This window comes from Haliotis rufescens, unplaced genomic scaffold (genome assembly GCF_023055435.1).
Source record: "Haliotis rufescens isolate VD_foot unplaced genomic scaffold, xgHalRufe1.0.p SCAF_70, whole genome shotgun sequence".
Lineage (NCBI taxonomy): Eukaryota > Metazoa > Mollusca > Gastropoda > Lepetellida > Haliotidae > Haliotis > Haliotis rufescens.
In genome coordinates this window covers 1,055,069-1,069,283 of record NW_025964362.1, presented here as the reverse complement: position 1 = coordinate 1,069,283, position 14,215 = coordinate 1,055,069, and the positions used below count along the sequence as shown (strand labels likewise).

Here is a 14,215-nt window from a genome sequence, read left to right as displayed (position 1 = left end):
AAGAAAGGCAGGGACGAAGAAATCTGTATCCTTGAAGGTGAAAGAATACCAAGAACTCATGGAGTCAGAAGACGAAAATGCCGAGGAAGTATTTGTATTGTTACCAGATCCGATTAGTCCACCAGTGTCTCAGGTTACTGGATCCAATGGAACTAACTTTGGTCGAGATCTAGAAGAAAGAACTGAAGCTAATAGAGAGGAATCCATGGAAACAGTAGGAACTGTGATTGAGCTTGAAGACTCATTTCCTGCTGACACGTCTCCTGGACCACCATCTAACAGTTCTCCAACACGCTATACTTCCAGCCCTTCAGCGGAAGAGGAGCCCGGTACAACGTCTGCTCATGACGAGGATGTAGTTGCAGACTCCACTGATCATGTGTCAGAACGGAATTCTGATATGGGGAGGCCTACCCGTAACAGAGCTCCTCCGTTTTGGCTCAGAAATGGCGATTGGGTAACTGACTACAGTATTCTTGCCAAATCATCTGTTTCCTCTGATAAAGATGTTTTCCTTTCTGAGGATACATCATCGGCCGCTGGTATCTCTGAATCGTTTGAGGTTTTTGTATAGTTGTGTTGTTAACTTTCAAAGTTGTGGACTCATAATGTGTGTAAGTAGTTGTATAAAGGTTTCACTTTTCTCTGTTTGGATGCTTCAGCGCATTTTAATGTTGAGGACAACATTTCTCAAAGGGGGGGAAGGTGTCGCCGGATTTATTAGTTGCCAAGAGTTATCTCTTTTTCATTTTACGGACGCTTCATCTCTCAATCTTACTCCTGTTTGTCTTACCAGCAGAATCTCGTGCTAATACCTGGGGTGTGACGTGGACACTTTCAAATGCCACTTCATGTCACGCCATTGTCGAGGGAAGACATTCTTTCTTCCTCGACACATCAATTCATGTTGATGTAATTTATATATTTTTACAGGTAATAAATCCTTTTATACCTCATCCGCACCGCCTCAGTTCCCTCGATTACATCGTTGGCAGAACCCGCGACAATAGAATAACAATACTACGAGTAATTACCCAATGTTGCCCCTCAAACTTGCGTACAGGTATTTCTTTACTAGTATTTATTTATAGGCATCACAGGGGGTGGGGTAGCCTAGTGGTTACTAGTCGCTATTGTTCGCTAGTCAAGCCGAAGACCTGGGTTCGATTCCCCACATGGGTACAATGTGAGAAGCACATTTCTGGTGTCCCCTGTCACACCCAAAGAACACTCTCAATACCCAATGTGAATGATAACATTTGTGTAAATACTCAACAGCTCAAAAGATTATCTGTACCCCTACGCAATCATTAAAGTCTCACTGCCTAATCCATTTAGTCTCATCTTAGGACAAGCAAGGTTGCTGGGGACCAATTCTAACCCTAAATCACCTCTGAGTAATATGCAAGTAGAAATAACAAGAGGATGTCTTATAAAAGTCGGATAAAATCACCAAAGTTCTCCATTTCTGACCAAGTATCCCAACAATGAACTTACGCAGTTCCTGATGAAAGGTTTGAATCCTTGAGAACCGATGGAAATCCCATCCACCATGATAGCACTGAAACACCCCAAACACACCAGCACCTCGGCTGTGTACCGCATCTGCAACATCGCACACAGAACATGTTCTATATATCTGTTTTATATAGTAACCATATTAAGAACAACTTTATGGGGTAAACGTGTTTGAATTTAAAATTCACAAGTATTCTTGGTTCCAGAATGTTGAAAACCTTTATGTACATATTGGTCTTTATATTCCATTGTATTTTTCTATACAAAATAACTCATGTTGTTTGATTCCTTTAAACTGTAAATATGTCAATGTAATCATAGATCAACATAATTTCGCCATCAATATTATTCTCAGACAATGTCACATCAACAAAATCTGTTTTTCGGTTGGAGACAAAAATAACACTTAATGCAACACTTTTGTCACCAATAAACAAACAGAACCTGGGTGCCTGCATAAATGTTTTGAAATATCCTACACGAGAAACAACAAATTCAAAAGCTTAATTCCTTGTATTCCAAAATCTTTAAATCCATGTTCAAATTTCATGTAACAGCGTGTTCTGTTACAAAACTGCTGTGGATGGTCAAAGGGAGATAATCCAATATGATTTATTTCAGCCTCCATGGACACACATGTCCAGAGACACAAGACTGCCAAATGTGCATCTGTATCAAAATAATCAGTGCAATCCAGTAGGTATTGCAGTGCTATAAGTTACGCATGACAATTGCGTGGATGTATGGCACTTTATGACCTGAATTGTCTTGTACACAACACTAAGGGGATGTATGTGAACGTTAAGCCTGTATCTAAACACCCTGCTGTTGATACACGTAACATTTCATGAGTTCAGTATTTTCAGTTAAATAGTTTTGTGTGACAACAAGATGTTTCTTGCGACATCAAACTCCCTGTATGGTGACAGGGTCAGCTGTGACGTGGAGGCAATGTCATATCAGAGATTATTTTTTGTTTGTTTGCTGTTCAACGCCGCACTCCGCAATATTCCAGCTATATGACGGTGGTCTGTAAATAATCAAGTCCTGAGCAGACAATCCACTGATTGACATCAGGAGCATTGGTCTTCGCAATTGGGATATGATGACATGCATCAACTAAGTCAGCAAGCCTGACCACCTGATCCCGTTAGTTGCCTCTTATGACAAGCATAGTCGCCTTTCAAGGCAAGCATGGGTTGCTGAAGATCATGCTGACATCATACCAGCTCATTTTTACAATACTGCGACTATCCAATCAGATAGCTAGATTCTTTAACTGGTATATAGACCATGTATCCTGATGACCCCCAACTCACAATGTCAATGGTCCCCCTGAAGCCCAGAAGTTGGGTCCCCTCCGGCCGTGTATAGATGATCACGCTGATCAGCGCCAAGTGTATGATTGCTATCACCAGTCGCAGGATGAACCGTCTCTGAAGATGACAAAATATATAATGAAGAACATACAGACCAAATATGAATCTGTTAAGGTGGAATAAAAGTTGACGTTTTCATTCATTACCAAAAGGTCGAATAACATTCCTGACATAGAAACTCCATATTTCTATTGGTGTTTGTTTGTTTGTTTGTTTGTTGTTCTATACCACTCTCAGCAATATGACAGGTATATCATATATAATGGCGACCTGTAAAGATCTGTCTGGACCAGACAATCCAGTGACTGATATTATGAGCAACGACCCAAGCAATTGGGATCCATGACATGCATCAACCAAGTCAGGGTTCCCAACCACCTGATCATGTAAGTCTCCTATTACGACAAGCATGTCGTCTTTATGGCAGCATGGGTTGCTGAAGACCTATTCTACCCCGGATCTTCACGTGCTTGGGTACGATAACACACAATCAACCACACCACCAAGTCTGACCACCTGACTGATTAAGTTGCCCTACATAAGCATATGTAATTCTAACCAACACCCCATACAGGTGTATTCAAGAAATGAATTTTACGTTCAAGAGTTGAAGGGTCTATATGATCAGAAACTATGATTTTGTATTAATAACTCCAAGGTGATTAGAAAGGGGTTTACACAGAAATGTGGAAGTAGTCTGTCAGTGTTCACATAATTCCGAGAATACAGTCTCATGAAACATGTATGAACGCCAGATTGTGTCTCTCATCTGGTTGAAAAGCTCAAATCGTGTTTTGGTTGGATTTGGTTTGGTTTGGTTTGTTGTTTAACGCCACACATGCAATATTCCAGCTATATGATGGTGGTCTGTAAATAATAAAGTCTGGACCAGACAATCCAGTGATTAATATCATGAGCATCGACCCACGCAATTGGGATCCATGACATGCATCAACCAAGTCAGGGTGCCCAACCACCTGATCATGTAAGTCTCCTGTTACGACAAGCATGTCGTCTTTATGGCAGCTTGGGTTGCTGAAGACCTATTCTACCCCGGATCTTCACGGGTCCTCAAATCGTATAAACTCCACACTAACATATTATTGGAATATTCAGGTGTGGTATTCCAGTGTATATTCAGGTGTGGTATTCCAGTGTATATTCAGGTGTGGTATTCTATTGTATATTCAGGTGTGGTATTCCAGTGTATACAGGTGTGGTATTCCAGTGTATATTCAGGTGTGGTATTCTATTGTATATTCAGGTGTGGTATTCCAGTGTATACAGGTGTGGTATTCCAGTGTATAGTCAGGTGTGGTATTCCAGTGTATAGTCAGGTGTGGTATTCCAGTGTATATTCAGGTGTGGTATTCCAGTGTATAGTCAGGTGTGGTATTCCAGTGTATAGTCAGGTGTGGTATTCCAGTGTATATTCAGGTGTGGTATTCCAGTGTATATACAGGTGTGGCATTCTAGTGTATATACAGGTGTGGTATTCCAGTGTATATTCAGGTGTGGTATTCCAGTGTATATTCAGTTGTGGTATATCACAGGATCATGAGGTATATCTATTTATCTCCATAAATGTTCTGACCACATAACACATTAACCCAATATCTCTTGACAATATATCTAGTGAGAGCCTGCCACACATCTCGTTACCCTGGCGAATGTCTTCCACTTCTCGTCCAGCAGTTGTCGTATGACCCCTCCCTCCAGCATGTCCAGGTGTTCCTCCGTCTCCCCATTCACAATGATCATCAGCGCCGAGTTCCAGTCTACAAGACACACCTCCATAATCATCATCATCAACATCAACATCATCATCATCATTGTCACCACCTTCGTCGTCATCGTCATCATCATCATCATCATCATCGTCACCACCTGTCATCATCATCATCATCAACATCATCATCATCATCATCACCTCCAGCATAATCACAATCATCACCTTCATCATCACCATCTCCATCATCGCCAACCTCTAAACACCATGTAACAGTGAAGAAAGCATCTTCCAATTGCTAGCCCACTGAGATACCATGCTGCAGTTTAACATAAATATACCCCCCACTCAGACGCAGTAACTGACTCCAAGCAGACCAGTCTTGTTTTAGAACCTTAATGCTGAATCCAAGGCAGGGTAACAACAAGAACCATATTTTAACTTCTTTGGGTATGACGCGGTCGGGGATTGAACCCCCAACCTTCCACTATACAACTAGAGCACGGAGGCGGTTCTGGCTTTGGAAGAAGGAGCCTATCAGTTGGGGACATGGAACAAGTTCATGTCTCTATTAGAATTTCAAATTGTAATCCCTCATATTATTATGTAGACATAGTATATACATACATACAGATACATAAATGCAGATGTAACCCAGTGTACTATCAAATCCACAAATATACTAGGCAAAAGAAGTTAAGGACCACCCAATTCTTTCATATTATTGTAGGTAACCTGTGATGCCTTGACAGATTAAATATAGTAACATGAAAGAAGTGGGTTGTCCTTAACTTCTTTTGAGTAGTATATGATAAATGATCCATTCACTAACTTCTTTTAGGAAGTGACGCCATCACCATCGCTCCTCTCTCTAATACACATCAAACAATTTCTCTCGCTTGAGACGGTATTTTGATTGGATGGCTAAGAAAGCTGTTGTGTGAGTAAGTCCAGGGCCCCGTTCCACAAAGCGATCTTAGCGCTACCACTGTAGTAAGTCAATGTTCAAGAATGGGAGTTACGATCGACTTAGCGCAAAGATCACTTTGTGGAACGGGGCCCAGGGTATTTATCATAGAATGGCAAGAAAATACCCTGGATAAGAAAGGATGATAAGATGGCTAGTTACTTGTGTCTCCCTTGGGGCCTATAGAGTCCAGGGACGTGAGAGGGTAGGCAGAACACAGGATGTTGCTGTACCGCCACAGTTCCTGAAACAAAGCACCGCCATCAGAACACTTGACCAATCACCACACAAACAGGGAATACAAGACAACGGATGGCATCTAAGTTGAACATGCGGTTGGATATTCGAGGCAGAACACAGGTACCTGTAAGCAGCTTCACAGACTGTGTTTGAACATGGACACTTGAGAAAGTCAGAACACTTTAGACACTGCTGACTGTTATGACAGGGCATTCTCATGTCATTCCTACTTGTATGTTACCCAGTTGGGATACACTGTCAGAATGGGTCAAAGTTTATCTTGGATTCCAAACGAAGTGCCCTTTGATAGGCCTTTGGGGGAAAGATTAAGACATTGTTCAAAAGCGATTTCATATTTCATAAATTCTGGGGAATTGGGATTTTTTTTATTCAAATTGGGAATTTACGAATTTAAAAAAATAATTGGGGGCGGTCAGAAGTTTTACTGCAGACTTGGGGCTAGAAATCGAAAATCGGTGTCCCGGCACTGTGACTTGGTTGAATGTGTGTCATCATACCTTGATGGAGTGTGTTCATAATATCAATCACTGGATTGTCACGTCCAGACTTGACTTACAGGCTGCTGTCACATTTTTGCAATATTGTTTAGTCCAGCGTTAAACACGAACAAAAATATCAAGACAAAAACAACTTCCATGCTGTACAAAGCTACTCAGTCCAGAACAAGCCCCATGGTCATAAAACCTTCTCAAATACAATTTCATGCTCAACTCAAAACACAGACATAGTAAACGAAGGTCATAAATGACATGACGTGTTCGGAGATAATATTCATAAATTGTTAAGATCGGAAACTTCTTCTAGAATATGAATAGACGGCACTTCAAAGACATAAGAGTTCTAGCTCACCAAACTGTCCAATTCCAGCATTTCCTTGAAGATGGTGTGTCTCCCAAGTTTGCTGGCAAGGGTGAGGGGAGTCAGGCCATACTTGTTCTTGATGTGGGTGTTGGCTGGGCGTTCATGGTGACACACTGCATAGCGGTACATGGTCTGGAAGCAACAAGCAGTACCACATATTCTACAAGCAGCTCGACATAGGCAATTGATTTAACACTTAAAGGGGTACTAACCTCTGGCTTCTTCCAGGGCTGACCAGCTGCCAAGAGTCGATTTGCTGGCTAATGCAATTAAGAGTAACAAGATACTGTAAGGACAGCGGTAACATACTTTCAGGCAATATATACACACATTTCTGACATTGATTGGTCACCCGTGATCGTGATTTCAGTATTACAAAGGGCACATGTTAATTAATTTCTTCAACCTAACCAAATGACAAAAGGAATGGTAGAAGCTCATCGGATGTCGTTATTTTGAAATATCCCTGATGGTTATAGATTAATAAGAAAAAAGTATCCCTGCTGCGAAAGCATTTTCGGATTTCGTGGATAATACGATTCCTACCCCCTTGTTGTCATCCATGTTTCCTGGTATAACCTTACACCCACAAATTTGTCGTCATTCACTTGATGCTCCGTTAATGAATTTGTTACAAATATAACTAGTGGTAGCACCACTCAGATTACCTGACAAAGGTTCCCATTTGGCATTTCTTGTGTCTGGGGTAATTACTGAATCTAAATTCAGGTCTGCAGTGGGGTGAAATGTATGTTATGTAATATGCACTTGACAGAGTAGCAAGGGATCAATGATCAGTTGCGTTACCAAAAATAAATATGCATCAATCAAAGGATTAACTGAAAATAAGTTTTTTGATTAATCACGGTTATCTAGCACAGTGGATTTGTCAAAAGTAAGTGTTTACATGTGTGGGTGTACTAAAACAGACAGAATACACCCACATCCGAGGGATGTAATTGCATTATAAAAAAGTGCCGATGGAAAAACAACATACTGTGTTTAAATGACTTTCCGTTAATTTGTTGATTCAGTGCTCATTGTTATCTAACTCAGTGGATTTTTTTAAAGAACCGTGGACATTAGAATACAATTCTGAGTGTGCCGTCCCATTTATTATACATGTAGTGTGAAAATATTTGCAGTCATCCTTGTTTATAAGCATTTGAACATCAGAAACCTCGACATGACAATAAAAATGAGTGAATCACTGACAATTGAGTGCACACTGATCCAAAGAGTGAGGTGAGGTGAAATGAGGTTTAACGTCGCGTCCAAGATTATTGCACTTATATAGCAACGTGCATTCACGTGAGTGTGTGGCTGCTTGTACTTGTCCGGACTGATGCCGGTTTATAGTGCAAGCCCACTGCCGCAGTTTAACATGAATACCCCACTCAGACACAGTATATTGACTCTGAGCCGACCAGTCCTTGTTTTAGCCCCTTAATGCCAAGCGTCAGTCAGGGTAACAACAAGTACCATCTTTAAACATCTTTGGGTATGACGCGTCTGGGATCAAACCCGGACCTTCCACTCTCCAGGCGGCGCTCTACCACTAGACCATGGAGGCGGTCACTGATCCACTGACCGGAGTAATAAGATCCATCATGGTCTAAACGCATATGAGAAGTAATAAACTGGAAAGTTTCCTATACAACTCCATAATTTAATATAAATTCATACTACATGTTGACGTTTTTGTATTAGGTAAATAGTGTTTTTTTGGGTAACAGAGCTCCAGATAAGCTGCGTATCTGCGTAAAATACGCATCAGAAATGCAGAAATACGCAGTAAAATAAAATCCAAGCGTATCAAATAAGCAACGAACATTACAGATATGCTACAAAAATAAAACTTGTGTGTATCATCAAAATATTGCGAAGTAACCCTGCGTATTCGAATAGCAAATCAGCAACTTATTTTGAAACTAGAAAGTGTTTTTACTCGTAAAAACATATGTCTCCCCCCACTCCCCTAACCCCCATTCATTCATTTACTTCACGTTAAACCCCATCTCTTCATTCCCACCCTCCATTACTAAATAACAGAGACAAAAATAGAACTCCTAGAAATTTCAAACAACTAATGGGCACCACTTCAGTGCTGGGTTAATGTGTATACAAAGTTTCGCGAAAAAATATTAAACGGTTTCTGAGTTATGGTCCGGAAACCAAGCTTACCCCCATTCAGAGTCTATGTTCACGTTATCTCCATGGAAACGAGAAAAAATAAAAATGTCAAAAGTCTCTAAATAGCAAAAGGCACCACTTCAGTGCTGGGTTAATGTGTATACAAAGTTTCGGGAAAAAATATTAAACGGTTTCTGAGTTATGGTCAGGAAACAAAGCTTACCCCCATTCAGAGCCTATGTTCAACTTATCTCCATGGAAACAAGAAAAAATAAAAATGTCAAAAATCTCTAAATAGCAAAAGGCACCACTTCAGTGCTGGGTTAATGTGTATACAAAGTTTTGCGAAAAAATATTAAACGGTTTCTGAGTTATGGTCCGGAAATGGTGGGAACGCCGACGCCGACGCCGAGGGGAACCGTGCCAAAAACAATATGTCTCCCTCCATTCTGGGGGAGACATAATTATAAACGGGCATTCCGTCAACCTTGCCAAACTCCACAATGACAGTTACATCATGATCATTTGCCATCACACTTTCTTGTGGAAGTATCGTGGTATTTTTTAGTCCTATAAAGCTCTCGAACCCACACAACACCAGTTTGCAGGGACTAGATGAATAGTGTTTTTAAATATTTAACTTAAATACCCACATGTGTAAAAACTAGTGGGTAACAGAAATTTGAATACCCAGATAGAATTACTGATACCCAATGATTTTAAAATGCATGGGTAAAATACCCACAACACCAAAAGCTTATCTGGAGCTCTGGGGTAAGAATGCATTGTATCAATTTATGAATGGCAGTAAAATAGTTTTTGCTGGGAGACCTCATTCGCATATTCATAAGATACCATGCCTTATCGGATTGCACAAACATTGATAACATGATAAATAATCTTACAAGTATGTTGTGATATAATATTGTGCCCCATTAGCTCTCATAAAAGCATTTGAACATTGATGTATTGTGTAAGCAACAATAACTTCAGGAAGAAAGGATCGGTTGGGAGTATTGATATAAGTTTGCATCATGCTAATATTTCATTCAAAATGGCAATGACATCCATCAGGCATAACAACAACAGGTATGAAAATATCATATTCACCACCAGTGCAATGTTCTACATTGACCGCAAGTCCCTGACCACTAAAGCCACCTGGGACTTGTTCTAAAGGGTCAATGACACTGAATATAAAACTGATTAATACGCTAACTGACTGGTACCTTTAGCCATCCCAGTAGAAGAGTACGATGAGAAGATAGCTGCGAGCAATGGGTATTTTTGGATACAGTGGGGCTTTTTATTTGTTTTGATAGAATTAGAATTCCAATTTGTTGTCATGGTAACTGGAAAAAATACAGATGTCCAAAATTCCTAAATAGAAAACAGAGCTCCAGATAACTTTTTGAGCAATTGAGTTTTTACTCTGGGGTTTCTATTTTAATTGGGTTATTACACCTTTCATTAGGTAACCAATATTTTTTCATTCATCTATTCATTACTCTAAAGTAAGACGAGTTCTATGGATGAACAACTTCTTTATTACAATTGGTGCGACGTTTCGGTGTAGATACTATCACTCCAACTTCTAAATGCCACTCAAAGAAGTTATTCATTACTCTATTGGGTTTTTCCCAAGAAAAGTGAACATTTTAAGATTTAAAACAAATGAAATAATGTTTAAGATGTATATAACTGTTCTAAATATATAGCCTTGACTTGGAAAGTAAATTAGCTCGTAATTGTGTTTCAGAAATTAGCTCCATTGTACGCATGCTGAAAAAGCTTTATTGGGTATTTACGTGTGCTGTCTTTAAACATTTGAGTTTTTCATTAAATGCATACATTTCTGTACGCAAGTTAATTGAAAGAAATTGGGTTTTAAATATTTTGGGAGGGTATTTTATGCAAATACACTGCTTATCTGTAGCTCTGAGAAAAAGGCACAAGTCCATATAGATAGACTGATATCTGTGGAAAGTTTGATGAAGAAATATTGAACGGTCTTTGAGTGATGCTCTGGAAATGAAAAATAAAGGACGGATAGCACCAATTCCTTCCATATTAAGGCCATACATTTTTCCTTTTTTATTTCTCGGACACACTTCGGCAAAGGGTCCTCATCGAACAGCAAAATAAAGACGTTTCAAGCAAATCTTTAAATATATTATACAAAGTAATAAAATCAACAAAAATATATCTAAATGTTGCCAAAATGACATCTCAGTTATTATTTCCATTTTTTTCATGCGTTTGCGTGTAATGTAAGTCAAATGACATCTCTCGGCTTTCGTCGCTTTGATTTCTCGGCTCGGACACGATGTTTTTGATGCCAAAATATATGCATAAGACATCTTTGTCACATCTCGTAACCTAGCACTATAGATCTACTTCCATGAAGTTCCTTGTTTTTAATATAGATCGTGATTTCATGCTTAAAAGGTTCAGAATGACATGATTTAACCCAAACCTTTGTCAAAGTCTGAAAATTATCATACACGAGGACAGTACCGTTGCTGTAATTTAATTGGCTGCCTTAGGTCATGTGCTTAAATTTGACCAATCAGGAACTTTGTAGCAGATTATGTCGGTGAAACAACAAGTGTTTTTTTATGTATACTGACATGGCAGCCTTCGACGTACGTGTTATTCATACAAAGCTTCGAAAACGGGGGTATTTCCTCATGTTAGTGAGCTGACAGCCATTCTCATCGGGAAATGGGAGATGACAGATATTATTTGTAATTCTTTTTACAATAACGTTCTGACTATGTAAACAAATGAAAATAAAAAAGAAATAGGTAAGTGGATTTTATGAAATCATATATTTGCCGAAAATCATGAAATTTTCACTTCATTGGTCCTTAATCTGGAAATCATGAATGTTTTAGCTAAAATTATTTTAATTCAAAAAGAACTTAATGAAGTTGTTAATGATTTATTTAAATAATGTAATACACATAATTTTCATATTTATAAACAATAGGATTAATTAGACCTTTCAAATAGTTTATAGTAGCAAAGATGTTTTACAAGCGGATAATTTCCTTGATAAATGTTGGCTTCATCTATCACACAAAAGTCTCTGGGAACATGGTGTCACAGCAGTTATCTTCTGGTTGGCTGGTATTGAAAGAGTTAATCGTCGCCAATGCTGCCAAAATAGCGGCGTCTTTCATGCATTTCCACCTATGAATGCTGCATTTGTGCACAAGCTTTGTGCCAAGGATATGATAAAATGTTCTTGAGAAATTGAGTTGTTTTACTTTTGAAACTCCAGAACATTTTTTTTATAGCTACCTAACTTTTTAGGACATAATTCAAGTAAAAAAAAACTCTGATGCTTTTTTTTTTAAATTGGCCAACCTCACTTTTGAAATGAGTTTGAAATCGGTAAACCAAGAAATAAAAAAAGTGTTGCCTTATACAATATAACATGTTATATATAAATCCCATGTCTACTATCAGTGATTTAAGAGGCCACCTCCAGTTTTAAATCCACAGCAGAATGACTTTCATAAAAATAAATAAATGATTGACATTTATTTTTACTTTTATTTTGACCGACCGTGTGGAAAAGCTTGAATAAACCTGCGAAACATAAAATTAAAAATGTGTGGCCAAATTGTTCACAGGATATTTTATCAGTGGCACTGGGAGCATTTATTTTTTCTGTTGTTAAAATCATGAATAAAAAATGAATTAAGTTGGATGTATGCATAGTACATTGAAATGCTCAGAATAGTACATACACTTCGCTCTTAATTTGTTCTGGGAAACCCCAACAGTGAGGTTTTTAGTCCTTGTGGTAATTTTTTAACTTAACAGGCTCATGTACTTTTTTTTATCATAAACTCACTGAAAATTTAGAAAAACTGTGATTCAATGAAAAAATAATGAAGTGACCTTGTGATATGATCTACTGAACAGGTGACATGTTAGGTAAATGTCCGGTATCACCTGCTGGATCTATTTCTGATCGTGAGTGTCTATTTACCGGCTGGTCTGCTATGACAACCATATGCAGAACTGTGTTTCCAAATGAGTCCTGGAGGTTTGGATCAGCCTTGTGCTCGATGAGGTAGTCGTAGATGTCCTGGTGGCAGACACAGGCAGCGAACGCCAGTGGATACTCTCCATAGTATGCATAACCTGTAATAGAAATCACATTGGCTACAATCATTTATCAGTGACTTCCCAGAGACAAATGTCAATAGGACATTTTCATGATTTTATCAACTTTTGATCGACATTCTGTATTACTTAAAGGGCAAGTTCACAAGGAAATGAACCTATTTTTCGTGTACTTTTTGCACATTAAAAGTGTTAACCTAGTAGTATCATAGACAAAAATATAAAAATATCACAATTAATTGACATATTTTTTGCATTAAAACGATTTATATTTTTCACATTTACCAAGTGTTCTATTTCCAGAACAAAAACACCATGGCTTATGCCCCTTGCAATATGACGTCATTGGTGCCAATTGATAAACATTATGACGTCATCATGCTTTGTTAGAGCCGCTTCACGTGGTGTAGGTACAGGTGTGTGATTCTAGCGTCTCAGATGCCAGCCAGTCTAGTGTTATGCTGAGTCACCACTGCGCCGGAATGTGTCGTAGGCCATGTTGTTTTACCGCAAACTGGTAGTTGATATCTTTTGCGTTGAGAATAGACAGGGACCCAGTTGAATTTGCACCAATTACGTCATAATCTAAGGGGGATAACTCTGGCCTGTTTAGCTCGAAAAACGAAGGCCTCATAACGGCATAGCATTTTCACACTATTTTGAGCTTCCTACTTTCACTGTGAAAAAAATCAGTTTATATTTTCAAACACAGATACTAACTAATTCTAAAATTGCGTTTTGTTTAGAAAAAGAAAGAAAGTGATTTTTGCGTGTACACTTCCCCTTTAACGGGGCATGGGTGGCCCAGTCATAAACGCCCCAATTCTCTGTTCAGAGTTGTGTCTCTTGGGCACGTCAGAAACCTGTGATTGCTGGTTCAAATCCCAGATCACCCTGATTATGTTTCTAGGTTTGTCAGCACCATTCACGTTCTTGTGGGTTTCACCAAGGTGGTAAATGTCGGAGACCTGCATCACTTCAAGCTTTTCTCCCATATAAAGCTGGCATGCTGTTATATAACTAGAATACTGTCCAAATTGGCGTTAAACTCACTCACTCACTTCATATTATAACCAAATTTGTCAAAAGTCTTCAGATGACATCTTGGACGACAAACAGTTTAATTACAAAATAAACATCTGTAACCCTGGATCTGTGTTCAACTTCTAAGCTATGTATTGTAACACTGTGACATGATGAATTTCAAACAAATTTTCCCATTTAAAA

General features: G+C 38.8%; 1 protein-coding gene across 1 annotated transcript in view; it reads right to left on the bottom strand.

The window, feature by feature from the left end:
- LOC124135567 (transient receptor potential cation channel subfamily V member 6-like) overlaps positions 1–14,215 on the bottom strand; it is a 79,679-nt gene that overhangs the window by 23,284 nt on the left and 42,180 nt on the right. Inside the window, exons 5-10 of the mRNA XM_046500932.2 lie at positions 12,852–13,006; positions 6,704–6,847; positions 5,756–5,837; positions 4,560–4,675; positions 2,838–2,954; positions 1,498–1,605 (exon numbers count right to left, since the gene is read on the bottom strand). Of these exons, the coding sequence (XP_046356888.2) occupies positions 1,498–1,605; positions 2,838–2,954; positions 4,560–4,675; positions 5,756–5,837; positions 6,704–6,847; positions 12,852–13,006 (722 nt within the window). The remainder of the gene's footprint in view (positions 1–1,497; positions 1,606–2,837; positions 2,955–4,559; positions 4,676–5,755; positions 5,838–6,703; positions 6,848–12,851; positions 13,007–14,215) is intronic.